This window comes from Loxodonta africana, chromosome 5, assembly GCF_030014295.1.
Source record: "Loxodonta africana isolate mLoxAfr1 chromosome 5, mLoxAfr1.hap2, whole genome shotgun sequence".
NCBI classification, from domain to species: Eukaryota; Metazoa; Chordata; class Mammalia; order Proboscidea; family Elephantidae; genus Loxodonta; species Loxodonta africana.
The window spans coordinates 156,102,001-156,129,781 of record NC_087346.1 but is presented as its reverse complement, the minus strand read 5'-3'; the positions used below and the strand labels follow the sequence as shown (position 1 = coordinate 156,129,781).

The following is a 27,781-nucleotide window of genomic DNA, read 5'->3' as shown; positions in this document are numbered from 1 at the left end:
TTGTGGTGGTCGGCAGTGGCGGCCATCTCACAGAGAAGCCCGGCCAAAGTGGGCAGGGCAGGCAGCAGGGTTCTGCCCTGCCATGCTGACTCTCTACTCAGCTCCTGTCTGTCCCTCACTCCCTGTGTCTTGGCTCAAGCCAGGCAGCCTGTGTTATTGGGGATGCAAGCCCACCTCTCACCGTGTCCTCAGGACGGGGCTGGTGGAGTGTTCTGAGCTGAGGAGTGGTGGCTCGGGGGCTCCCCTGGGCTGCGGACTTCCAGAAATGGCTGTTGAGACCAAGTGGGGTCAGGGGCAGGGGGTCGGGGAGGAGCAAGAGGAATTGGAGGGAAGAGAGGACATTGGTCCAACAGGCCAGCCAGCGCGCTCCCCCCTCCCCCAACCAGCCCCATCTGAGCAACAGGGGGAAAATGCCAGGACTGCTTTCTAGAAAGGTCAAGGTGGGTGATAAGAGCCGACAGGGAACCCACAGTGCCCACGCTCCTCAGCCTGAGCCTGGAGAGACCAGCATCTGTTCGCCCCTCTCCCTAGGTCTCCCCACCACCCACCTGGCCCTGCTCCCCATCAGGGGTGAATGCTCCTGCTGCTGCAGGTCCACAGAGACCTGCTCAAGGAGGAGGACCCAGGTGTTCCTCCTCCGCTTCTCAGCCCTCCCCCCGGAGCCCCCAGGCAACAGGGGGGCCCCCAGAAGCAGACGAAACTCCCGGAGCCCCCTGCGGGGGACTGGCAGGGATGCCTCCCACAATCCCCAAGGTTTCCAGGTTGTTCTCTCTCTGAAGGTGACCCAGGGCAGGACAGCAGGGTGCCCTGTTGGGTGCTCAGCCTCCTGGACATTCACCCAGAACACCCCCTTCAGTGCCAAGGGGGAGCCGTGGGGGCTGTGGCTAGCCATTATGGACCCTGTTCCTTTCGGGACCCAGCCAGACCCTGTGCCTGGGATAAGCCCAGTGCCCGCCCCTCCGGCCAGCTGTTTGCAGCTGTCACCACCTGCCGGCACATGGCCAGACGCCTGGCGGCTGTCCCGGGGAGTAGGGGGTGGAGGTTTGCAGCTGCCTGAGGGCGTGGGAGCCTCAGCCCCCTCCTCCACCAATCCCGCAGCTCTTACCTGGCCCTCCTGTGCCTCCAGCGCCTGCACCCTCAGCCCATCGGTCATACCTGGCGCAGGCCTCCCTGGGGGATGGTTTGGTGGGTGTATGACTGCTGGAGAGGCCTTGGAGCTGCTTAGACCCAAATCTCAGCTCTACCAGCTCAAGGCTGTGGGGTCAGAGTGGACATATTGCCCGATGGGGCCCTAGAGGTCCCCTCCCTTCGGGTCTCCCACTACTCCCACACAGGGCCATGTTCCATTTTTAGGACGCTGACTGGCCCTGGCGCAGCTCTAATGAACATACGCCCGGGTCCCCCAGGGCACAGCAAACCGCAGGGACTAGGTTCCCAGCTGGCTTTTGCAGGCAACATTGCACGCCTGCCCTGTGCTGGGCACTCGTTGGGCATGGAGGCGGCTGGAAGGGTCGTCCCTCAGATCTGTGCTTCGTGAGCTCAGCCTCCACCCAGCCCTGAAAGTGAGTGGGATGGGGTGAACCTGGATCAACTGCAGCCTCTGTTGGGGGTGGGTCCACGTCTATTGTGCCCCTCCGGCACCCCAAGTTCCAGGAAACTTCGGGCAAAGGCCGGGTCCTGGGACTGGAAAGCGCCGTCAGGAGTGAGGATCTGTGTGTTCTCGGCGAATGACCGCTTCGTGGGGGCTGGTTCCCTGTGGGGCCACAGCCCCAAGAAACCTCAGGCCACATTGACCACCACTGGGCCTGACCCAAACACAATGGCTTGTCATACCCCAAGAAAACTCCTGAGTCAGGACCCCCAGAAGGAACAAACTCAGACCCTGAGAGGGAAGCCTGGGTTCTCCTAGACCAGACGTATGTACACAGAGGGGCCGAGGAAGGAATTCTGGCCCCAGCGCCTCTCCCTCTCCTGGGATGGTACTGAATTTGTGCTGGACAAGCTCCCCTCAAGCCCCCCTCCCCATTCCCTGGGTTGTGCGAAGTGCTCTGGGCAGGGGAGGGGATGAGGAAGTTCATCCATACCCAGGTGGGAGCCACGCCCTGGGCCACACCGTGGCCACACGTGGAGAACACCCCACACCCCAGCCAGTCCAGCCCTGCACCAGCAACACCCACACACCTCAGATCGGCCACGTCAGGGCCACAGGCAGCTGACCAGGGCAGGCAGTGGCCACAGCGGCTGGGATCAGCCCATGTGCCCAGTAGAGGCACATGGTGCCCAGGCCCTCTGGGCAAACTCTGTTATGGGTGGGGGTCTGTGACACCAGGACAGCTGACCCAGGAGACCAGTGGGAACGGATCACTGCAGCTGCTCTGCCTGTCCATGCTGTGGTTGGTCTCAGCAGGGGGTGCTCCCCTGGAAAGCCTCAAGTGTTTGTGTGTCCCCAGATGTGGGGACCCACGCCAGCTCCTGCAGAGCATCCCCCTGACAGGGGAGTTCCTGGGCAGCTGGAGTCCCGGCAGCCCTACACCCTCTGTCATGTTCTCGGTGGTGGCGGAGGGTCCCTGGGCCCTGTGGACCTGCTGTGGAAGGTGAAGAGTCACTGCTGCTGCCCTGGACAGCAGGCGGGGACTGGACCTTCCACATGGGGAATGACGGTTTGAAGTCCTGTTAGAACCAAACAAAAAGACCTACTGCCAATTCTGACTCATGTTGACCCCACGCATTGCAGAGTAGAACTGCTCCATAGGGCTTTCTCGACTATAATCTTTACAGAAGCAGACCAGCAGGCCTTTCTTCCGTGGTACTGCTAGTGGGTTTGGACTGCCAACCTTTAGTTTAATGATCAAGCACAAACCATATGCTTGGCATCCTGTTAACTGGTGTAAAAGACAATAAAACGAGCCAGTCCTTCTCCCCGTTGGCCAGAGACTATTTACACTCACCAACCCTTGTACCTCAAGTGGTCACAATGCCCACCCCACAGAGAGGAAGTTAGGCCTGGGGGCATTCAAACATGGTCATGGCTTCCACCAGGAGAAGCAGAAGCCTCCCTGCTCCACTGCACCCCCACATCCCACTGTACCCCACTGTACTCCACCATGCCCCACTGCACCCCACTGCACCCCCACACCCCACCATGCCCCACTGCACCCCACTATACCCCACACACCACTGTGCCCCACTGCACCCCACCATGACCCCATTTCACCCCCACACCCCACCATGCCCCACTGCACTCCCACACCCCACCATGCCCCACTGCACCCCCCCACCTCACTGCACCCCACCATTCCCCCACTGTGCCCCACTGCACCCCACCATTCCCCCACTGTACTCCACTGCACCCCACTGTACCCCTTACGCCCACCGTGCCCCACTATGCTACCCACAGGGTAGGGCCACCCTCTGGAGAAATGCTGTCTCCTGCCAGGCCACCTGGGATCCAGCCCCCAGGGAATGACCTGGCCATGGTCCACCTGGCCACTTTGCATGGGAATGAGCAAAACCCCATCCCACAGCCATGAGCCTCAGATTCAGGCTGGGCTCCCCACAGATGCCCACCCTGCCCTGTGGCTCCCACCTCCTCTCCCTTCTCCAGGACCATGCAGCCAGCACACCCCGATCACGTCAGTGTGCCTGGCCCAGGTTGGGGGAGGCAGAGGTAGTCCAGGGGTCAGGACGGCAATGGGGCAGCTTGGGGAAGCTGGGTGGGGGGTGCTGGCCAGCCTGCCTCAAGCTGAGGAGTGAGGACTCGGGGTGGGGGGAGACGGCCAAAGCAAAGGCAGTGGGTACTGGGGGCCATTCCAAATCCTTCTGTGCTGCTGGGGGCAGATGAGAAGCTGGGGGACCAGACAGTACGTCCAGGGGGTGGCAGGAGTGTCCCAGGGTCACCTTACCTCCAGGGAGTGGGGGCCACGGAACAGGTGGGCATGAGGGCTAGAGGCTGGATAAGAGTGGGGCGGGGGGCAGGAGGGGAGCAAGGGCCAGGGAAGGAAGGGTCTGCTGGGGAGAGGGCCTGGGTGGGGTTGAATTAAGGGAAAGAACATGGACCACCCACGGGGCTTCAGTGGGCAGGGCCAGGAGGTCAGTGTTCAGCGGACGGAGCTGAAACTCGGGTCAGCCCTGTGGCTAGGAAACCAGGGCTGTGGAGCCGCTCCTGGGGGCAGAGGGGTGAGACACCAGCGCGTGCAGGGCCCAGGGACTGAAGAGGCTACATCTGTGCCAGCCCCTCCACATCTGGCAGGCACCCCGGCCATGGGGATCTGGGGTGGTGTGGAGCTGGTCTCAGGGGCTGGACAAGGACACCCAGTTGGGTTGAGAAGGGCACCCATGTCTGCGCAATTTCCCCCTGGGGACCACAGTTTGAGCTGGGTGAGACAGGGATTTGGCAGGGCCGGGGAGTGGGCAGTGGCATGGCTGGGTAGGCCCAGTTCTTGGATCCAGTTCAGCAGCCGCTGGGCTCCCTCCTGCTCCCCCAAACCTGGAGAGGTCTTCTTCAAGGGGCCTTGGGGACCCCCTGCCTTGGGCCTAGGGCTGGGCCATCCTCAGAGCTCAGCTTTGGGGGATCTTCCCCAGAGTCCTGCCTGCCTGCTGCTCTGTCCAGCTCCACTTCAGGGTGATCTAGGGGCCTGAGAGACATGGAGGGAGCTGGCCAGCTCTGCCTGCAGGCAGATGACAAGCGGTGACCCTCGGTTCGCCACCCTTCAAGCCCTGGCCTTGGGCGGCAGCAACATCCCTCAAACAAATGTTTCTCTTCTCAGAGCCAGCCTCTTGAAGCCCTAAAAATAAACCCACCACCCCAGGGCCCTGAGTCACCAGAGGGTATAGATCCCAAGTGGGGAGCCCCCAGACACAGCCCCTCACCCAGCTTCACCTCATCCCACCCGCCCCGCCCCACCCAAGCCCACTCCTGTCCCAGGTCCTGCCTCTGCCCATGAGGGCCCTGAGACTGGCCAGGCCTGGGCACCGTGTGGCTAGTCACGAGGTGAGGTCAGCGCGGGGCACCAAGCACTGCCAGGTCCCGCCCGCAGCCCCGCCCCATGGCCAACTCGGCCCCTCCTGCCACACCAGGCCCCCCCTGTCTGATAGACATGACAGGGCTGAGAGAGCCACCCTTGGCTCCTGGGACGCCTGGAAGGTTCTCAAGCTGGATGCTGGTGCCGGACACAGGGTGGGGGCTGCTTCCCTAGAAGCCAGCGCCGCACAGGCTTGTCCCTACGGTGTCCCTGACTGTCCACTGCACGGTCACCTGCGCCGCGCCTGGCCCCAGGCTGTGCAGCCAGACCTCAGACAAGGTCACCGGAGGTGTGCCATTTTAGCTCCCCATCCCCAGTCCCCACCCCAGCCAGCCAGGGTGGCTCAGCTGAATGGGACCCTGCCTGGCACCTGGGATGGCCTTTTCCATTACCCCATGTCCAAGTGTCTTTGCTGCGTGGTGTGTCCTGTGTCACTTCCCCATTCCCATGTCCCCATCCTGTGTCCTTCGTTCTGTGCCCCCATCTGTACCCTTGTCCCCTGTGCCCTGTCTTCATTCCAATGGCCCTTGTTTTGTGTCCTGTGTCCCCATCCTATGCCCACGTCCCATGTCCCCTGTGTCCTCTGGCCTGTGTCCCTGCCTTGTGTCCCACCTTCTGCATTCCATTCCCAGGTCCCCAGGCCTTGCACCCATCCCCCTCCTGGGCCCTGGGACAAAGACTATGATCTCCTGCCAAGCCGCTGCTGACCTGAATGCCTGGGGAGAGGTGGGGAGTCCCATGTCCCCTCGCCCTATCTCTCTGCCGCACGCTGCCACCGCCCCACCCTGGGCATCAGGCCCCCCATCCGGGACAGCTGCGGGCAGCTCCTCAGATGCCCCTTTGAAGCCGGGGGATCGGGGGGGGGCGGTCACACCCCAGGGTGTCAGATCCTGGGCCACCCTTTCAAGTTCTCCGAGCTTCACGGAACCAGCTTATCACGGGCTGGGACACAGATCAGAGAGAGTGTAGCAGAGGGAGGCTCCCTTGCAGCCTTGCTGTGCACTTGCCCCACCCCCCAGGCCCCACCCGGGAGCCTCCGCCCCTCATCCACAGGCAGAAGCCCCGGTCCTCCTAGGGTCACCCGAGGACACAGCTGGCTCCCCTGTGCCCCCAGACTGGGACCCCTAGGGTAGGGCCCAGGCCCACCCCAACACCACAGAGGACCTAGCACACAGCTGGAGTGCAGGCATTTGTTTCTGTCCCCGGTCCTGGCGTGTTGGTGGCTGTCCCCTCACTGTCCCATCTACAGTCAAGGGCACTCTGGGGCCTGGCCTTGTTTCACATGGGGGTGACCATGGAGGGGCAGGCCCCACGTCCCTCCCATCCTCCAGGAGCCTCCCTGCCCACCCCCACCATCTGCCCCCATGTGTTTCATCTACCTGGTGCTGACATTTCTATCTCCTCCAGGATGCTGGGACCCTCTGAGGTGAAATGGCCTGGGCAAGAACCCGTGGGGGGCTGCATGGGGCATGGTGGGTGCCTGGGCAGTGACAGGTGCTCAGGGGTCAGATGTAGAGGTGTGTGAATGGGCAGGTGAGTACCTCCCCCTTCTGAGTACCTCCCCCTTCCACCCAGAGAAGTCCCTTGCACATCCCACAAGCCGCCCCGCCGCAGTCCCCCGCCAGCCCAGGACCCATCTTCCCCGTCTCAGTTCTCTCTCCCGGCCCCTCCCTTCCAGCTTCCATCATTGGACAGTCAGTTAGTCAGTCAACAAACATCTCTTCAAGGCCAACTATGCACCATACGAGGCCTGGCTGCACAGAGACTCTGCCATCGAGGGCTGGGGTGTGAGGGTACCCCATCCTCAGAAACTCTCCCAGCTGTCTCCAGCCATATCTACAGAGCTGTGCTTCTCCACCCCCGACAGTGCATTCCCCATGCCTCAGAAACCAGCTCTCTGCCTCCTCCTACCCCCCACCTCCAGGAGCCCCTGAGATACTCCTCAAGTCCTCAGCCTCATCCTCCTCCCTCAAGTCTTCTCTTCCCTCCACTTTGAGGACTTGCCCTTCTCATGTCCCCACCCCCCCGCTATGTCCCCTCAGATGTGTCCCTCTACATGTGGGGGATGGGGGTGGGGGTGGGGGCAGGAAGCAAGGTCTCATCTTGGACCCAGAAACTTGGGATGCACATGGACGTGGACATGGACATGGAGATGTGCAGGGGTGGGGGGCAGACACTCTCAATCACGGAGGCTGAGCAGTCAGGGGGAGGACAGCAGTCATGGCCAAGGAGGGCCAGGAGGCCGAGGTGCTGGGGGTGCCCACAGGGACACTGAAATCGCCATGGCAGGGGTCAGGCTGGATGTAGTCCAGGGATAGAGAGGGGGATGACAGCAATAAGGGTAGGGGTAGAGACAGATTGTGGGGCTCACAGCTGGGAACTCAGGGGGCAGGGGCAATAAGGAGAAGGGTCTGGAGGCCACAGGGAGGAGCCAACCCCATACCTAGGCACCCCCTGAGAAGGCCCCTGGGAGTAGGCTTGGGGGTGGGCAGTGACGCCTAGAGCAGGAGGGTGAAGAGGTGGGTGGAAGGGGGTTTTCGGCTGAGAGACTCTGGGTGCAGTGGTTAAAGGTGGGGGTGAGGGACCCTGCAAGGCTTGGACTTTGGAGGTAGCCGGGGAGCTCTGTAAGGGTGGGACTGTGTCTGTCTTGTCCTCTCAGGGCCCCTCTGCACAATCTGAGGCCCAGCACAGAGTGGTCACCCTAACATGTCTGCAGAGTGACCAGAAGCCTGAATGTGCCAGACTGGGGACACTGGCCAAGTGGGACTCATCACCCACCCTTCTCTCCTCAGGACCCCTGAAAGGGCCCTCAGGGCAGTGGGGAGCCCAGGAAATCATCTGGACTGAGTAAGAACCCAGCGCCTGAGGCCCCAGCTCTGCCAGCCCAGCCTGCCCAGGAGGGAGCCTGCTCTGCCCCAGCCCACCACCCACCTCCCTCCCCAGCCTGGCCCAGTGGACCCTGGGGCCCAAGCAAAGGAGGTTCTAGAGAAGGTGGTATGTCTGACCTCTCACAGAGGGGTGGGTCGGTGGGCAGGAGAGGGCCCATCGTGGACCAGCCAGTCGTTAACCCCCCAGACCCCTCTGCTGCAGAGACAACCTGGCTTCAGAGTGCTGGCATGAAGGGGCTGGCAACACGCCTTCAGTCTCCCCATTGCCCATGATCTCCTCGCTGCCCGAGGTCTTCCCACTGTCTCTGGTCTCTACCCAACCTGTGTTCTCCCCTCCACTGTGGCCTATCTGCCATCTGTGGTCTCCCTGTGAACTGAGGTCTCCTCACCATCTGTAGTGTCCCCGCCACTTGAGGTCTCCTTGCCACCTGAGGTCTCCCCACAGCCTCTGGTCTCCCCAGCACCTGTGGTCTCCTTGCCGCCTGAAGTCTGCCTATCATGTGTGGTCTTGTCTCCCCACCCCCTGAGATCCCCTCACCACACCCTCCCTACCACCTGTGGTCTCCCTGGCACCCAAGGTCTTCCCATCTGTGGTTTCCCCACAGCCTGGGGTCTCCCTGCAGCCTGGCGTCATCCTGCCACGCGAGGTCTCCCAGCAGCCTGTGGTCTCTCCACTGTCCATGATCTTTTTACCACCTGTGGTCTCCCCACCACCACCCTTCCCCCACCCCAGACTGAAACTCTTCTGGGCATCGGTTCTGCACCCGCCAGTCCTATCTGGGCAACATCTGTTCTGTCACCAGCTGTGGGGTACTTGGAGCCCCTGCTCCTCCCCCCTGATCACGGCAGCTGGCCCCCTCCAGTCTCCCAGGGCCTTGATGTCTCACAGGCCCACCCATCCATAGACGACCCCGGGCAGGAGCCTTAACAGCCCCTGTCACTCGGGGGCCACTGGCCCTGCCCTGAAGTGCAGTCACTGCCCATGAGTCAGGGCCACCTCATTGTGGCTCTCCCAGGCCAGCCCCTGCCCCACCCCCAGGCCCCTGCAGGTGGGAGGAGGCAGCCAGGCCCCCAGAGAGCCACCACCCCAGCCCGGGCTCCCAGGGCTGAGCACCTCCAACAGGGGACATCTAGGGGCATGACGACCCTGTCCTGAGCTGGGTGGGGGCCCCAGTGGAGGGGGGAGGAAGGGACTGGGGGCCCAGTTCTGGGGGATTAAAGAAGGGGAAGGGGACCCAGGCCTGCCCTCAGGGGAACCCCAGTCTGGAGGGGACCAAAGAGGAGGACCCCAGTGCTGGGAGAAGGGTGGTATCCCCGCCTGCTGAGCTTGGTTAGAAGAGACCCAAGCAGGTCACCCTAACAACAGCACTCCTTCTGAAAAGGCCACTGGTCACCACAGGAGCCAGGCAGGCAACTTCACTTTCAGGCCAAAAAACCAAGCCAAACCCGTTGCTGTGAAGTTCATTCCGACTCATGGCAACCCTATAAGCCAGAGCAGAACCCATGGGTTTCCAAGGCTGTAAACTTTATGGAAGTAGACTGCCACATCTTTCTCCTGTGGAGTGGCTGGTGGGTTCAAAAAGCTGACTTTTCAGTTAGCAGCCGAGCGCTTAACCACTGCACCACCAGGGCTCCTCACTTTCAAAGCCTCTTAAAACCTCCGCTGGCCCCAGGCAGGGGCCTGGACTCAAGGGAGGCTGCAGCCCACCAGCCAGAACCTGAGGTGCTGGTGCCACAGTGGCTCCCAGCTCAGGTGCTGCAAAAACCCACCCAAAGTCATCCAGGTGCTTTTTCTTAAGCAGTTCCCAGAATTGTACAGTCTTGGGATCCCATGACCCCAGGGTGGTAGGCAGGTGGCCCCCCACCATATGGGGAAGTATGGAGTCTGAGCCTCAGTTTCCCCCTCTGTAGGATGGATCCTCATTGAACCAGTCATGGGGGTCAATGGGAGGACAACACGCTCACTTGGATGGTGCCTGGAGGATGGAGCAAGGACTGGTGAGGACGGAGCCCCTGCTCCTCCCCCCATCATGGCAGCTGGCCCCATCAAGTCTCCCAGGGCCTTGATGGATGTCTCAGAGGCCCACTCATCCATAGGCAACCCCAGGCCTGGCCAAGGACCTCTGCACTTCCCTCCCTTTGCAACACTGCTGACGCACCAGAGGCAAGCTTCCCACATGGGTGCCCGCCCCTCTTGCAGGTCTGACACCTGCAGATGGCCCCACCATGGGACAAGGGGCACAGGGGGTGGTGCCGGGGCACTGAGCCAGAGGAGGCCAGAGTCCCACAGAGGCCCCAAGGAGGAGCTGGAGGCCAGAACTGAGGAAACACAGCACCTGCGCGGAGGGCCACAGGGCTGCACCAGGTATGGGGGGGAGGGGGCACTTGCTGGGCAGGTATGGACGACGGGGCCTGGCCAGGGAGGTGCACTCATGGGAGCAGAGCAGGACCCCCACATCCAACCCCTCAGGCTGTAGCTCCAAAACCCTGAGCCCTCCTTGTTTGGAGGTCTTGAAGACCAGCCTTGGGGACCCCCAGGTCTTAGTCCCTTGGGCCCAGCAAGGGACCTCCTCTCAATCCTGGTTCTGATACATAGGCACACATGTGCACACATACATACATGCATGTGTCACAGAGGCAGGCCCATGTACACCAGCCTGGATGCACGCACACATGTACACGTAGGCGGCACAGACACATGTACATCGAACGTGGGCACACACGTGTATACAGGTGCATGCGGGTACACGCACATGCAGGCCCTGACGCATCCTGGGCAGAAACACCAGCTTCGAGGAAAAGGATGCACTCTTTCTTGTTTAACAAAATAAATTAAATATACATGACTTCAGCTTAAACTCTAGATAAAATTACAGAGGTTTGGGTTCGCCCTGGGCAATGAGATGGTGGGCGTCTGGCCCCGACGGGGTGCAGACACTAAGCCGCAGGGCCAGGCTCTTGGGACCCAGGTCCGTGCCGCCCACCATCCCTACGGCAGTCCCTCTTTTTATTATTATTAATATTATTATCTTCATTTTTTAAATATAAATATCAAACGGGCTCCTTCTCTCTGGCAGTGGGAGGCCGGCGGGGGCAGGGGGGAGTCACGCCCAGCCTGGGCTCCAGGCTCTCAAGGGCAGGGCCTGGAGCTATTACAACCGGCTCCCCCAGCCCGGGGTCCTGCTGGACTCCCAGACACCCACGACACGTGGTGGCAAACAGAGCCAGCCACCTGCTGAGGTTGGGCAGGTAAGCAGGCCCACCTGCCTCGGGGCAGGGGCTGGGAGGGTTTTTGGTTTGCAAAGCCAGGGTGCTTCTCAGATCTCCTGCCAGGCTGGGGGGTGACCATGGCCTCCTGGGGACCAGGGGTAGGGAGATTCCTTCATCAAGTAGCCCATCACTGCATCCGCACTGCAAAGTCAAAACCTAGCCTTCCATGAAGACACTCTGTGTGTGTGTGTGTGTGTGTGTGTGTGTGTGTGTGTGTGTGTGTGTGTGCGCCCGCGCGCACGTGCGTGGGTCCAAGTATGTGGCTCCTAACCTGCGGTCAGGTGTGCACACGCCTCATGTAGGGTGCCTCAGGGTGCTGCCACGTCTCCTTGCCTGTGGGTCCATCTCGCTGTGTCTTTGGCCCTCCACACGTGTCCATCTGTCTGCCCCTGGCCCCCATGTGCCCACCCCATGCCATGCAGAGGGCTGGGTGGGGCTGGAACCCCACGGCACCTGCCGCCGGCCAAGCCTAGCACTGGTAATGGATGTGCTGATGCTGGTGGACCTTGCCCTCCATGTGTGAGTGCGAGTGCGTATGCGTGTGCGTGTGCACGTCCGTGTAAAGTTTGGGGTAGAGCTTGGGGCCGGCAGCCGAGCCGGGGCCCAGCAGGTGCTGGGGAGCTACAGGGGGCCCATGATCTTCACACAGGGCTGCGGCCACAGGCAGGTCCTTGTCCCCTCCACGGTCGCGGGCTGTCCCGGGCAGGCGATGCACGGGGACAGGAGGGGCGGGAGCTGGTGTACATGGCTTCTTCTTGGTTTGGCAGAGCCACAGGAGCACGGTGCCCAGGATGAAGACAGCACCAGCTGGGATGCCGATGACCACGGGCCATGGCAGGCTAGTGGTCGAGGACGAGGGTGCCACGGGCGGCCCCGGTGGCTTTGGGTCTGAAGGAGACAGAGGAAAGGGTGGGGGGGACATGTCACATGAGGGCCAAAGGTGTCTACCCACAGGGGTCCAGCCCACAGCGCGGTCTGTGTGGAAGGGCCCCTGGGGTTTCGTGCCACCCAGGCAGGAAGGATCTCCTCACATGTGGCCCCGGGAGGGTGCAGCCCCCACCCACGTGCGACAGGAGGGCCCACCTGGCAGCACGGTGAGGAATGCGCTGCGGAAGCTATAGCCCATGGTGTTGGCACCCAGGCAGATGTACATGCCGGCGTCGTCCTGGCGGGCGCGGGCAATGAGCAGCTTGTTGAGGTAGGAGCCGTCGGGCCTCGACCACACCTCACCCGTGGGCAGCACCACGAATTTCTGGCCACCCACATCGATAGTGGAGTTGTAGCGGCCCTCGGAGCCGTACTCCACCCGCTTCAGCCACTGGATCACCGGCTTCACATCGCTGCGGACCTTGCACTGGAAGGAGGTCGTGCCGCCAAAGTCCACCGTTGTGTTCACAGGGTGCGTGCCAGTGAGCACGGGCTTGGAGCGCGTCCGCTCTGTGAAGGGGCAGTAGCATGTGGGAGCCCCTCCCCAGACCCCATCCACCCACAGGACTGGCGTTGGTGGCACCTGCCCGTGACCCTCACAGATCACGTCCACCCTGTAGTTGGCATTGGTAGCACCTGCCCGCCTGCCCGCCCACAGTACTCACGGATCACATCCACCTTATAGGTGGCATTGGTGGTACCTGCCCACAGAATTCACACATCATGTTCACCTTACAAGTGGTGTTGGTGATGCCTACCCACCCATCCATGGCACTCACGGATCACGTCCACCTTATAGGTGGCATTGGTGGTACCCACCCAACAACTAATGGCACTCACGGATCACGTCCACCTTGTAGGTGGCATTGATGGCGCCTGCCCGGTTCGACACGCGGCACGTGTACTTGCCGCTGTCCTCCGGCCGCAGGTTCTTGAGGCTCAGCGTCCACTTCTTCTTCTTGCTCTCGCCAGCCTCTGTGCGTGTCAAGGCCTGGTCATCCTTCATCCATGTAATATCTGGCCTCGGGTGCCCGCTGGCCACGCACTTGAGCCGCACGGAGCTCCCCACAGGCCGTGCAATCACCCTGCGCCGCATCTTGGAGGGCTGAGTGAAGCGGGGCCGTGCTGCAGGAGGTCAGGGATTGAGATCAGAGGAGAGAAGCCTCAGCATCACGCCAGCAGTCACCTCCCCCGGTCCTGAGCGTGGACGGTGATGCTCACCCCACTGCTTGCTGGCTGGGTCCTCCTGGCCCCCAGCAGAGCCATCGGGTACTGGGCCCTCCTGTCCTGTGCTGCTGTCATCTGCAGAGAGAAGACCCGCCAGGAAAGGCGTATGAGTGGGAGCCCCGCAAGTGGCAGAGCTGAGGCCTAGGAGCCCCTCGCAGACCCAGGCCCCACCCCACCCCAGGCTCATTCCCAGCTGGGGAAGCCCTAGAAGCCCAGCGGAAGGCCATGAGGGCACCCCCACATCTCAGAATCCCAGAGACAGCTGGGGAAGAGCCGCCCGTCCAGCCCTCTGCCCGGGTGCAGGTGATCCCAACAGGCTCCGGGAGGGACAGAGGGTAGGCCCACCCCTCCTACCCTGGCTCCGGGGGGTCTGCAGGGCCTGGGACAGGAGGGGGCCGGGCCCAGCTGGCAGCTGCAGTAACCCTAGCCCACATCAAGGGCCCGAGGCTGTGGTGAATTAACATGGTTCGAATGCCGCCCGGTCATCTTCCCCTTTGAAACGCCCGTGGAGGGCGGCCCCTCGGCCACGGTCTTCCCATTCCACAACCCAGAAAAGGCCTGCAGAGGCCCGCCACAGGCGGTGCTGAGCGGGGGGACGGTGTGCTGAGAAACCGGGTCCAAGTCCAGGCTGTCTCAGGTCCCCACCCGTGGCTCTAGGGGCATTAGGGTGGGGCCCGGCAGGGCTCTGTAAAATGGGCCCAGCGTGGCCACCTCTGCGTGGCTCGAGGAGGGCCTTCCCTGGGAGACCCACACACAGCAGCCTGCCTGGGGGAGGGTGGGGCACCAAGGCCCGGTGGCAATGCAGGACAGGCGTGTCTCTGGCGACACCTGTCCAGTACAGCGCCCAGGCTCAGGGGGCAGAGGAGAACAGAAAGGCCATTGGCTGCCCGGCGGCCCCTCTGAACTCCGAAACCTGAGCCTCAAAGTCCCAAATGCCGCCCGAGGCGCACCGTGCCAAAGCCGCCTGCCTGGCCCCGCCTGCCTGGCTGGCTCTCAACAGGACCACCATCCTGGCACCTCCCCTTACCTACTCCTGTTGCCCCCAGGCCGGCTCTGGACCCCGGGGTCAGCAGGCTCCTTTGAGGGAGGTGGTGCTCCAGGAGGAAAGGGCCCCCAAGGCTGGAGCCTGAGGAGCGGGAGGGGTCAGGGGAGGGTGATGGGGGTAGTTCTTGTCCTGGTCCCTGATGGGCTGAGCTTAGGCTGAGCAGGTGAGGCAGGGTGGGGTGGGGTGGGGGTGACACAGGAAGGTCTGCCAGCTCGGCGGAAGAGCATGTTGACTCAGGGTGTGGCCGAGGCCCGCCCTGTTCCAGGTGAGAGAATCCTGAAGTCCTGATGCCCAGGTGCAGCTGATGCCCAAAGCGCCAGCCCCCAGGCCACTGACACCATGCCCACCTACCCACAACATCATCCCCCTTCAGCTCCAGCACCACCCACAACCTCTGATCCGGCCAAGGGCCCCAAGCCAGCCAGGTGGCCACACTGACCCATGACAATGAGTGTGTAGTTGACACTGAGGCTGCCGAAGCCGTTGGTGGCTTTGCACACATATGTTCCCGCGTCCTCTCGCTCTACCTCCTTCACCTTCAGCCCCTGGGGCAGGACACGGAAGCGGCTCCAGCCACTGTGGATGGTGCGGCCGTCCTTGGTCCACATGGTCAGTGGCGGCGGGTCTCCCTCCACAGGGCACTGCAGCCGAACCGTGCGGCCCAGCCGGGCCACCTGCCTCGACACCACCTTGTCCGCCATCCTTGGGGGACCTGTGGAGCAGGAGGCAGAGAGCTCAGTCAAGGACAAGCAGGGGAGGGACATGGTTCCACTCCTTCCAGGAGAGGGTCAGACAGTGGACATGAGGTGTCAGTGGACCCACCACTCACGGCAGGCAGTGGGAGCCCCAGAAACAGTGACTATCCTTGCCTGGTCTCCAGTCCAGGACTCTGGGTTTCCACCCAGAACCTGTATACGCAGCAGAGGATCAAGGCAGAGCTCTCTTCCCAGACCGCAGTGGCTGACGTTCACCCCCACACCAGGCACTGACCCTATGTTTGCTGAGTACCCACTTCGTGCCAGGCAGCAGCCACATTTACTGAGCACCCACTACACATCGGGCTCACATTCACCAAGCACCCACTGTGCGCGGGGCAGCACTGTGCCCCAAGCACCTGCTCATGCCAGACCCCACGTTTGCTGAGCACCGACTTCGCAGCACCCCATTCATCAAGCACCCACCGTGTACCAGGTCCCACATTCGCTGAGAGCCCACTGTGAGCAAGGTTGATGTTCACTGAGTGCCCACTGCGTGCCAAGCCCACGTTCATCGAGTGCCCACTGTGCGCCAGGCTCCACCCATGTGTCCACTGCACCCCAGGCCCATGTTCACAGAGCACCCACTGTACCCAGACCCCTCGTTCACAAAGCACCACTATGCACCAGGTTCTATGCTCAGAGTGCACACTGCACCCCAAGCCCATGTTCACAGAGCACCCACTGTACCCAGACCCCACGTTCACAGAGCACCCACTATGCACCAGGTCCTACGCTCAGAGTGCACACTGGATGCCAGCCCCATGTTCGTTGAGCACCCACTGCACCCCAGACCCCACGTTCACCGAGCACCCGCCGTGCACCAGGTCCCATGTTTGCCGAACACCCACTGTGCACCAGGTCCCACGTTCACCAAGCACCGTGTGCCAGGCTCCACCCAAGCACCCACTGCCTGCCAGGCCCCACATTCACAGAGCACCCAATATGCACGAGGTCCCACATTCGTGGAGCACCCACTGTACGCCAGGCTCCAGTCCAGCACAGGCAGTCCTTCTGGACAAGGGATTATTTACTTCACTAATGAATTCCCACGTCCTCGGGCAGCCCCACAAACCTGGAGGCAAGCTCTTTTGAGAAGGAAGATAAGAGCATGGTCCCCAAGGGGTCGTAACACACCCTTGACTTAACACACCCTTTATGACCACATATGAAAAAAAACGGGGCAATTTCCTAAGGAGCAACATACCCTGAGGTCAGAGGATCAATGGCACCTGGGGGCTGCAGGGCCCCCAGGGAAAAGGGGCGGCCATAGGGACAGTAGGGGCTGAGGACCCTCAGGGAAAAGGGGGTGGCGGTGAGGAGGTCCATGTCGCGGCCTGGAGAGGCTGCCCACCTGCCCCAGCACCCCACAGCCTGGGTCCTAGCCTGGGGCTGAGGCCACAGCGGCCCTCCCCAGCAGAAAGGAGCCCACTCCCACCTAGCCAGCTCCAGGAGGGGAGACAGGTCAGAACACAGAACCAGCGAGGTCCAGCTGGATTGTCTGCAGCTGTCAGAACGGAGGAGGGCGTGGGGGTGCTGAACTTGGCCCATTTCCTGGCCCCCAGCCCCTGCCGTGGTCCCTGGGTTTGGGGAGCCTCCCCATCTGCTGTGGAAGCGCCCCCCCCGACCTCTCCACCCCCAGGATCACCACAAAGGGACGCTGTTTCCACCTGGTCAACAACTCCCCCTGCGGGGAGCTAGCCTCAGGCAGCCCCAGACGCCCCTCCTGGGGGCTTGGGTGGACCTGGCTCCTGGGGACTCCCAGAGGGTGGGGGGAAGTATGTGGAGGTGCCAGGCAACAGTGGGCAGGCTGAGATGCCATCGCGACAGGGCCTGACGGCACAGCATGTGTTTTTAATAACCAGCTGGTATTTCTTCAACATGCAATTACCAGCTGGTTACATTACCCAGCCTTGGCAGCCGTCGGCCACGGTGCTTCTGCGGATTTCTGCAGAACCTGAAGTAGCAGCTTTTTCGTTCGTTATCTCTGTGATTGCGGATGTGTGGCCAAGGGAGAAGGTACCTCCCAGAGCGCTAAATCCCTGGAAACCCCCTCCCAGGCTCCCCACCTCGCCTTTGTCTGGGGGGACAGTGAAGGACCAGCCCCCACTTGGATGGGGAAGTGGGGGAGATGAAGCACCAGGTTCGGGGGCTTCTCTGGGGCTCCCAAGTGGGGTCCTGAGTCTCTGAGTCTCTGGGTTGTGATTCCAGCAGGTGTCAGGCCAGCCCTGTTGGGAATGGGGTGGGGGCTGGAAGACACAGGGTCTCCTGGATGGAAAGACCCTCAATGACCAGAAACCATGGGAAGAGCAGGATCAGGGCTCTCACCACATGCCTGCTGACACAAAGCCCACTCCCTGCAGTCTTCTGGGGACCCCTCTTCTCTGCACCCACATCTCTGCCTCCAATTGGGTCCCCCCACCCAACCACGTGGCTCGCAGACAATCCCAGCTGGGGCCACGCGGTGAGGCTGCTTCTGTCCCCCACCCGCCAAGGTCCCCAGCAGCCTCCCCAACTGTCCCAGATGAAGGGGCCCTGGGAGGGGGTGGAGGAGCAGAGGTGAGGGAAGGGTCTCCTCCAGGGACAGACCCGGGCGGTCTGTCTGCATGGGGGTGGGAGTGGGGGCTGGGGGTAGAGGACAGACCCTGCACCCACCCAGCTCGCAGTGCAACCATGGATTTGCACGGGCCCCCCGGCGCCCAGGGGCCTCGCGGGACACCCCCTCCCCAGCCCTCCCAGGGCCGGGCCCCATTCCCAGGCAAACCCAGTCCACCACCTGTCACTGCCTGAAATTCCACCATTCACGGAGACTGTCCTCGGGGCCGGGCCTCCTGGCTTTAGGACAAAGAGGAATCACTGAAGGCGCCGCCCCAGGGCCAGGACAGGGAGTGGAGACCCGGCCCCTCTGGCTCCCTACATGCTGCCCAGGGTCGTGGGCCTCCTGGGGGGACACCTGGCCCAGTCGCATCCACACACACACCTGCACAGAAAGCACTGGGGAGAGGCCAGTGCCCAGCCCTAGGGGCAGCATTTCCCTCTTCCAAGGCTTGCTGAGGGCTCCTCAAGGGCAGGGCAGGGCAGGGCAGGGCAGGGCAGGGCAGGGCAGGGCAGGGCAGGGCAGGGCAGGGCAGGGCAGGGCAGGGCAGGGCGGTGCTGGTCCAACACCCCCAACCAAGCAGCCTGACTGCCGAGGGAGGGGGTCACAGCCAAAGGGGCATGAGGAGGTACGGGCAGGCATCTATAAGGAGACAGAACCCAGCAGGAGACCAGGAACAGATAAAGAGGTGGGGACACCAGCCAGGTCACCGAAAAGAGAGACAAAGCCAAGTGACCACCAGACACTGCCGGAAACTAAGCCCCCAGGGCCACACAGTGCCGGAGGACAGGCCAGTGGCAGCAGCCAGAGGCCCTGGCTGGAGCCAGCCTTATCCTAAAGCAAACAGCCCTCCCCCACAGCTGGCCCTGCCCCCACCTGGGCCCTGGTTGCAGCCCTGGGGCTGGTCGACTCCACTGGACGCCACCACCAGACCAGGACCCCTGGGCTCCCAGGCCAGCCCCACCCAGCGGGAGGCCCAGCTACCCCCCAGACTTCCCGGGAATTTTGGCCGCCACTTCGGCCGCCACAGCTCTATATTTAGCCAGGGAACAGAAGCCCCCATTGTTCCACCTGGAAGGGGCTGCCAACCCACTGAGCCAGCAGAGAAACTGAGGCAAGAGCTGAGGCCTCAGGTGCCTGCAGCAGGGGAGGGAAGAGCAGGTCCCCCACTCCAGCCTGGGGGAAGAGTCCAATGGGGGGACAGCTCTGGGGGAGGGTTCTGCAGGGTTGGATGATAGTGTTTCTAGGATCCCTCCACCAGAGCTCTGCCTCTTCAACCCCTCCTCCAGGAAGCCCCTGACCCTGCACACACTCAAGTCTACCACCCAGGCAGGACACAGATGGCCACACAGGGGGAAACAGAGGCTGAGTCAGGTCTAACTCCTCTGACAGGTGGTGGGGAGGACAACTGGGGGCCAGCGCAGAGCCTCAAGCTGGCGGGCAGGGAGGATGCAGGCCCCCTCCCCTCCCCCCCGCCTCACTGGCCCAGCTGTAAAAACACAACCAGGAATAGGGGTACAGGGAGGGGGACTACTCGGAGCAGTGAGGGCGCCAGAGTGGGCCTCAGCAGCCTAGAGGGCCACGGAGGGCCACTACTACCCTGTGCCTTCTGGACGAGCTCAGGCTCCAGCTGGTCCCCTCCCCACCCCCGCTAGCATCCACACAAAGATGCTGCCACACCAACTTAGACACACACATGCGCACATACACCCTGCCCCTAGCTGGCACACAACCCACCTCTGGGCACACACGAGGCCACACAAAACTCACTAACACCCTCACGCCCCACCCTCTTGCCCTGACACCCGTCAGCCCAAAGCACTGTGTTCTCAGGGGCTGGTTTTGCAAAACAAGACAAAGCTTATAGTACAAGCAGGTGGCCCTCCTGCCCAGGGAAGGAGCAGTGGGGCAGGGGACCTAGGATGGGGGGTGACAAACAAGCAGCTGGGGGGTCTGGGGACAGACCTCCCCCAGGACGCCCTCTCAGCTCCAGCTCCCCAGTTGCAGCCCTCCCAACGCCCCACCCCGAAGTTTTCACAGGCCTCCAGGCACTGCCCAAAGCTCAGCACCCCCAGCACACCGGCCCTTCCCAGGGCACGGCTGCGTGATGTGGACACGTTGCCCTCACAGTCTGCCGCTGGGCCTTTGGACTGGCTGTGCTCCTTCCCCATCTCTCTCAGGGGGGCGCCAATGATGTGGACGAGGCATGCCCCAGCCGCTGCCCGAATCTGTGCCCCAGGCGGCCCCCTCCACCTGCCCTTCTGTGCCACCTGCAGCCCCCTCCCTGGCAGGCAGGTCTAGGTCCTAGAACACTGCCGAGCATACAGAATGCACTCCATAAGCGTTTCCTGAATGAAAGGCAGGGGTGGTGGGCCAGCCACCAGGCATAGGGAAGGCAGTGGCCCTGTGCTACCTAGCCACTGTCACACCCTCGAGGGCCTACTGGCAGTGGAGGGGTCTTGGGGGGTGGCATGGAAGGCTGGCGGTGGCTGAGCCAGGCAGGACAAGAGTTGCCCCAGAACATGGTTCTCTCGTCAGGCTACACGGCAACCCCGAGGCCAGGGCACGCATACATGCACATGCACATGCACATGGGCAAGTTTGCACACACACACACAGTGCACCAGTGTGCAGGGACAAAGCCCAGGTCCCAGGACAGGGGTCAGAAAGGCCTAAAGCACTTCCCCAGCACAGCCCTACCTGCTCAGGTGACAAACCCAGACCAGCCCCCTTCCCCCCTCCTCCCAGCACCACCATGTGCCGGCCCCTGCCCAGGACTCTGACAGAGCTCCTGACCCGGGGGGGTGGACGTCAGGGAAGGTTTTGGGTCTTGATGAGAGGCCCCCCATGTGGACTAGTTGGCTGCAGAGCCAGGGTCAAGGGCCCTGGCTGACAACAAGGCTGAGGGGCTAGCCCCCAGCGCCAGTCTGTGCCCCTTGGAGCCACCAAGAATGCTGAACGTGGGCGCAGTGAAGTCAGACACTGCTCCACAGCAGCCCACACCTGGTCCTGACCTCTGACTCCTCTTCCAGGCCCACCACACACATACCATCAGGACACCCCAGCCAGCAAGGAATACTGCAGCCACTGCCAGGAAGGGGTGCCCAGGAAGCAGCCTTGGCCTAGCTGGGTTCCAGGGTTGACCACCGCTGTAGGTGTGCGAGGAGGCCACCTGGTCAGCTCATCAGAGCCAGTCCATCCCCGGCGAGCCCTGCACAGCCCGAGGAATTTCCGGCCTAGAAGGGCTTCTCTGGCCGGGTGGCGGACAGGCGGCAGGCTAACAACCTTGGACCTGGCCACAGGGCTGGGAAGGTCGGGGGAAGCAGGCCAGGAGGCCCCCAAACTTGCTGGGCCCCACCTCTTCCCGGAGAGTTAAAGGGCCTGGGAATGAGGGCTTGAAAGGACAGTGTAGCAGGCCTTGGCTGAAGAGCAGGAGGAAGAGAAGAAGGTGGGCTAGGCCTTCCAGGGCACCCAACACCAAGCAGGCAGGTGGGGTGCTTTCTCGAAGTAAGCAGGAGAACAAAGCCTAAAAGCCAGACACCAAAGTGGACAGGGTGGCCCAGGTATTTGCCTCAAAGATGACCAGCCTGCCAGGTGCTGGAGTCTCCCTGTGGCAGTACCCTACTCTCTATGGCACTGCCCCTGAACCCCATATGCAGAGGAAGACACTGCACCCAGGCACAGGCCCACATGCTAAGTGTGTGGCCAGGCCCACAACTGGGCACCCATTGGGGGCAAGGTGGAAAATGCCAGGTAATCTCCCTCCCCACAAAGACCCTCTGTCCAGGCAGTGGCCCCAGGACCCGGGACCCCCAAGAAGAAATCGAGGCCTGGGAAGTGAGAGCACAGGCCTCCCCCAGGAGAAGGGGCCCCCCAGGTCCCAGCTGTCCATCAGGTGTCAGGACCAGGCCCTGCCTGGCCCCGAGACCCTCAGGCAGGGACACACACACAAGCGCGTGCGCACACACACACACACACACACACACACAGGATCCAGGTCACCAGCCACCAGCCCAGCTGCCTGCCCGCCCAGCGGCCCCCAGGCCTGGACCCACAGGATCAGCAGGGGAACTTATAGGACCCTAAAGACAGGTGGTTGCCCCAGAAACCAAGCCTTTCTGGCTGCTGCAAATGGAGGCCACACCACAGGAAGCTGGCTGCAGTGTCCTGTCCACCCCACCGCCTGGCAGCAGGCACCAGCAAGCCGGCCGCACGCTGATGGGGTGCCCCTGGGGACACCTGCCTGATCCCTCCAGGTCTGTACCCTCCTCTGGAGGCCCCGGGTAGCATCTTCTGCAGACTCTGCTCCTGAGGGCTCCTCCTCCTCACCCTCCCTCAGGGCACACACAGGGGCACAGAGAGAAACAAGGCGGGTGGTGGGAGGGCTGGGCAGCCACTGCCAGGGGGACCACACACAAACCACCAACAGGGGCCTTTCCTCAGAGGTTACAGTTCAGTGTCCAGGCACCAGAGAGCCTGCTGGACACTGAACAGCCACCCGCCCGCCTGCTCTCTGCCCTGTCCAGATCTCACCAGGTCCACTGTACTCCATGCGGGACCCCCTACTCCATACACCTCACATAACCCATCTCTGGTCCCACTGTGCTCAGGATGGAATCTGGGCCCAATCCTTTGCCTTGGCCTTCAAGGCCTCTCCCTCTATTGCTGCCCAAAGCCCCCAGGCTTCCCATGGCCCTTTACAGGTGCCCACCGTCCACACTCCTGCCCTTGCAAGCAGCTGGGCAGAGACTTCTGAAGGCTAGGGCCCCAGGGCCCCAGGCCCCCAGGAGGCCCGGGGGCGGCCACCCAGCCCACAGGAACACAGTGGTGCCTGCAGCAGCGTGCCCTTGATGGGCTCAGACGTGGCGCCACACAGTCCCCCCGGAGCCCGGGCAGGTGGGCTGTAGGGAACACAGCCCTGAAGTGGTGTAGCCCTCACAAGTCACCGGAACTCTTTGCGGGGCCACCCGCTGTCCTGGGGCTTGGGGACTCAGGAGTCTTGAGGGGTCATGGGGCCCCAGCAAGCCTGGGCCGCGCCCCAAGGCCAGGACGGCCAGCCCTTCTCCCACCCTCCTCCCTGCAGCCGCTGCAGCAGCCCCATTATTCACTCCTCAGCCACTTGACAGGACACACAGCTTGTGTAAATCTTTCACGAAATAGACTGGCCAGGCAGGAGGAAAGCGATTGTGTTTCCTGCCAAGATGGGAAGCCCTCTGATTTCAACAACCCCGAGGCCGGCGGGCACCCTCCCCACCACAGCTGCCTCCGATGCTCAGGAACGGGGTTGGCTGGAACCCCCTCAAGGGGGGCCGGTTTGTATGTGCAGTGAGAGGCTGTGAGGGTCTCGCTAGCCTGTCAGCCTCTGGGCCCTAGTCCCCAGCCATTCAGCTAAGGCACAGGGTATGAGGGAGCCCATCCCTGGGACTCCTCAGTAGGGGGCAGGACTCTCCCCTGGGGTGGGGTAGGACTGCCCTGTCTAGTCCATCCCTGCTGAACCCCACCACCCCATCCACGCCTCTCAGCCAGCCCAGTACTTCCCGCCGTATGGCCCATTACAGCCACACCAAGGCATCTGTGGCCCCCAATGTCCACCCCTGCTGAGGGGAGCAGCCCAGCCTGCCTGTACCAGTCCCATCACCTGGATGCCTGCCCTCTCCTCCTTCCAGGCCTGCCGCCACGAGCCCCTGCCTCTCTCCAGGCCCCTACTCCATCCCCCCCAACCTCCCTGGACCTTGAAGCCCCAACTTGGAGCAGCTCAGGATGGTCCCGAGGGCAATAACGTCCCACCCTGGGCACCAAGACTTGCCCAGGACTAAGTGGTGACCACGCCTACAGACAGCAGGGGGTGGTGGGCAGAGCGGGGGGACAGTACTGGAAGGACACCCTGGGGGTCTGGGGACTGTAGCCTGGGCACACCTGACCCTCTGTGGGCTGACCCTGCCCATGGCGCTGTCACCTGGATAACACCAGGACCGGCCTCACTGGATGAAGCACAGAATGGAGAAACCAAGGCTGGTGTGAGCTTCTGCCTGCAGGGCACAGCCATCTCCTTCCCAGCACCAACCCAGCACCTGAGCCAGGGCCTGGGCAAGGCCGAGGCTGGAGGCCGGGCTGGGGAAAAACCAACATTTCCCCTGATCAGAGCAACGACGCTGAAAGGGGACTTTGAGAGCGGCTGCCGGAGCCCCCATTGATTCCGGCCGCACAATGGATAAAGGAGCACTGCGGTCGGCGGCATTTCCAGACCCAGCCAAAGGCGACTTTGTTCGTGGCTCCCTCCTCCCCCCCAAGGGACAGTGATTTATTTTCCCTTCCAGGAGTAGGGCCCCCGAAGCGTAAATGGGGCGGCTGGCCCACATCCCCACCTCTTGCCCCCCCCCCCAGGCACATAGCTAGGACTGGCTCCTGCCACATCCACCGTAGCCGGGCTGCACACAGTCGCACTCACCAGACACTGCCCACAGGGGTCTGGGGAAAGGAGGGGGGAGGATCCCTGCCACCGGAGGCCACCAAGGCCCTCCCGCTGGGTCGCACACAGCCTCAGAGTCTTCCCAACACAGTGACGCAATAGTAGCCAGCCCCAATGGGTCCCAGTGGGCCGGAGGCAATGCCATCGCTACAGGTTACCCAGAGCCCTCTGATGTCAGGCCAGCGGGGAGGGGCACCAGCCAGCACACCCAGCCCACTGGGCTCAGGGCTCGGCCCCCGGAGTACACCAGCCAGCGCCATGGACAGGGCCGTGACCTCCTGGGCTGGGTGCTCAGAGACAGAGCCAGTAGGCCATCCCGGGAAAAACTCAAACGTGGCCCTACTTAGAAAACCCCTGAAACAACCTTTTCGAAATTATTTTTGAAAGATATTTCATTCCGAATCTCTCAAGCTCCTACTGCTGAGAGGGACAACAGAATGAAGAAAGTCAAATTTTATCTTTTCTCAAATTTGAAAAAAAAAAGTTTCAAACGAATCCACCAAGATTGTGTAACTTTGGGGAAAGGGGAACTTTTTTTTTTAATGGGATCCGAGTTTAGAGATGTGCTGTTTCCAGAAGCTGGACACCAGGAAAAAACGGCTCTCACAAAAAACAACCAGAACCTTCTACCCGCTGGTCGTCAGCCCCAAGGACGGTCCAAACTCGGTCCACTCACCCATGAGGGAGGAACGTGCTTGGATTGGCTGTGCCCAAGTCTAGGCTGGGCCTGGAGGGGAGAAAGTCAGCACGACTCAGGAAAGACGTTCTTTCCGCCTCCCCACCTCCACCCCCAAACCACAGAGGTCCTTGGAAGGCAGTTCGCTTAGCTCCCCAGGGCTGCCAGGGCCTTCGCCATGCAGAGCCTGAGGCAGGATCCAGAGCGCAGCCCCAAGGCCGCGGCCCAGGGGAAGACAAGGGCAGAGGGGGTGGCCTGTCTGAGGCTCCTCAGCACCCGATGAAGACCCTGCCCACCCACCCACCCACCGCCATCTGCCACCCACAGCCCCCACTGACTGGAGCTCGAGCCAATGGCCAGAGCAGGACAGCGGCCTCCAGAGCCTCCCAGCCGAGTGACCAGAGGACAGGCAGGTGCAGGGATGGGGGAATCAAAGCAGATAAAAGAGGAATCAAAGGCTGGGGCTGACTGCCGCCAGGGCCTCGCCCAGCAAGGCCTGAGTGCCCGCCGTAGCCAGGACGCTGACCGGACTTCAGAACAGCCGCCGGGACTGGCTGCGCCTGGGCAGCCCCCACCCTTGAGCCAGCCAGCCAGTCCCCAGAGGGCGGGGGGAGGGGGTACCATGGCATAAGGCCCACCTGGGCTGCCGCCCGCCACCCAACACCCGAACGTGGCCTTATAAGGCCTGGTCAGCTAAGTGTGCCCGCCGGGCAGGGGGAGGGGGTGCGAAAGCTCAGCGGACTGGTGGACAGCACGCCCAAAGGGCTGGCCTGGCCGCAGGTCCCGCCTAGCCACTGGGGAGCCAGCCCCGTGCCCTCCTGCTCTGCAAACATGGCGGGCAGGGCGTCCTGGCCTTGCATCACCATTGTACCGGGGGATGCCCCTCAACGGGGGATGCCCCTTAAAGCCTGGGTCCAGGGAGCAGGGTTCCGTCCAGAGGCATCTCAGGGCTGCCCACCTGGACATCAGCTGTGTAAAGGCACGCACAGACCATGGCGTGACCTGTGCCACAAGGGCACACTCGGTGTGTGGCACGGAAGTCCGTGGTCCACAGGGATCTGGTTCAAGACAACTCCTTGCTCCCTCCACCACCAGGCCTGCCCTGGCAATGACCCAGATGCACTGGGGACTCATGTGACCCCAGCCCCTACCTGCCTGCTTGGGGATGGGCTGGAAGGCAGGCCCAGAGCACAGGGACATGCTGGGAGGGTGGAAGGGTGTGTGGGTCAGGAAGAGTCCTGGCCACCAGGGGTGTCCCCAATGCCTCCTGCTCTCCACTCTGGTCACCGAGGGGTCTCTGAAGGTTCCCAGGGACCTCCTTGGGGCTAGTGGCCATAAGCAGCCCACTGTTCAGGAAATCCACAGAGTGACCAGCTACCTTCACTGCACCATGTCCTGGGAAGGCAGGTTTCTGTGTGAAACAAGACCAGAAGTGCGACTGGGACAGAGTGACCAGAAGCAAGGCCATCAGTGCCCAAGGCGAGGGTGGGGAGCCTATGTGAGCTGGGGGGCCCTTCGGGAGAGCTGGGGATAACCCATCATTGAGTGGGAGTATTCCTGGGGTGTGCATGGGGGGGCATAGCCCAAGGGTGTGCATAGGGGTACCCCAAGGGTGAGCCGAGGTACCCCCGGGGTGAGTGTGGGGCCCCACAGGTGAGCTAGAGACACCTGGCTGAGCAGTATGGGGCCCCCATGGGTGAACTGGCGGTATCACGCGGGTGAGCACGGGGCTCGTCTCAGGCCAGGGCGGGGCGCGGGCACGCGCTGCCAGGCGGGCACTGTGGTAGGGTTCAGGGCCGGGCGGGAAGGGGCGGCGCTGGCGGAGGCCGGGCGACTGGGCGCGGCGCCAGGACTCACCTCGGGCGGCTGCGGCCAACGGGAGGGCCCCCAGCAGCAGCGGCGGCAGCAGCAGCAGCAACGCGGGGCTCGGCGTCATCTCGGCCTCTCCTGACCTGGGGGGGACCCGGGAGGGGGGGTCACTGGGCGCCAGGGCGGAGGAAACACCCCCCTCCCGGCCTGTGGCTCCAGGGTCGGCCCTCCCCCGTCCTGGGCTGCGGGGCCCGGGACCGCCCCCCACGCCCCCTCCCCGCCCGCGCTCCGGGCGAAGGAAGCCGCGGCGGGGCGAAGCTGCGGGTATCAAAGGCAGACAAAGGGTTTACACTAATTACTGGCCTCCCCCGCCCCCCTCTCCAAACACCGTCTGGATTCCTGGCGCTTGTAACCCGGGCCCTGCCCGCGGGCCACACAACACCGAGCGGCCCCGCAGATAATCGCCTGCGCCATTAGCGGACAAATTTGCGCTGGGGGGAGAGGTGGCCCACGTGGGGTGCGGGGCGGGGGCGGGGCACGGGCAGGACCCGCCGGCGGGGACGGGCAGGGGCGGCAGCGCGCGTCCCCCGCCCGGCGACCCCGCGCCGGGCACCAGGGGCTGGAGCCCTCCAGCCGCAGCCCGGACCCCGGACCCCGGCCCGCCCCAGGGTGCCCCCAGCGCCCGGCGGCCGGGAGGTCGCGATCGCGCGGCGGGCTCACCTCGGCGGCGCTCGGCGGGCGGCGGGGCTCAGGGCCGGGCCCGCGGGGCGCGCTCCGCCGTCATCACCCCCGCGCTCAGCGCCGCCCCGGGCGCCGCATCCCGCCGCCCCGCGCCCGCGGGCCCGAGCTCGGGCGGCGGGGGGCGCTACCTGGGCGCGGGCGGCTGGGGCCGGGGCTGGGCGGGGGTCGGGGCCAGGCGGGCCGGGCCGGGGTCCGGGCCGGGGGCGGCGACGCTCGGAGGGAGCCCGGGGCCGCGCCGCGAGGCGTCCTTCCCTGCGGGGCTTTGTCAACTCTCCCGGAGCGAGCGCCGAGCTGCCGCCGCCCCGCCCCGGACAACTTTCGGCCAATCCACGCTGCCCGGCCCGCCCTTCGCCCCGC

At 63.2% G+C, this 27,781-nt stretch overlaps 1 protein-coding gene across 2 annotated transcripts; it reads right to left on the bottom strand.

The window, feature by feature from the left end:
* Positions 1-10,705: 10,705 nt before the first annotated feature.
* FGFRL1 (fibroblast growth factor receptor like 1) lies at positions 10,706-27,454 on the bottom strand. 2 transcript variants are annotated; one of them, XM_064286116.1, is made up of 8 exons: positions 27,404-27,454; positions 26,732-26,826; positions 26,253-26,285; positions 14,818-15,090; positions 13,328-13,408; positions 12,947-13,231; positions 12,263-12,616; positions 10,706-12,067 (listed from the first exon to the last, which is right to left on the bottom strand). In XM_064286116.1, exons 2-8 carry the CDS (start codon positions 26,808-26,810, stop codon positions 11,649-11,651), a joined length of 1,524 nt encoding a protein of 507 aa, XP_064142186.1. In that variant the 5' UTR covers positions 26,811-26,826; positions 27,404-27,454; the 3' UTR covers positions 10,706-11,648. The 2 variants fall into 2 exon arrangements, with proteins under 2 accessions (XP_064142186.1, XP_064142187.1); XM_064286117.1 differs by lacking the exon at positions 26,253-26,285 and having other exon boundaries at positions 27,404-27,452.
* Positions 27,455-27,781: the final 327 nt, after the last annotated feature.

Coding starts and splice junctions, on each gene's coding strand:
- FGFRL1 (XM_064286116.1), bottom strand. CDS start 26,810: ATGACGCCGAGCCCCGCGTTGCTGCTGCTGCTGCCGCCGCTGCTGCTG. Junction 15,091..26,252: donor CAGGACATGGTGCAGTGAAG/GTAGCTGGTCAC, acceptor CCTGCTCCACAG/GTCCCCCAAGGATGGCGGAC. Junction 12,617..12,946: donor CTACAAGGTGGACGTGATCC/GTGAGTGCCATT, acceptor GCCCCTTCACAG/AGCGGACGCGCTCCAAGCCC.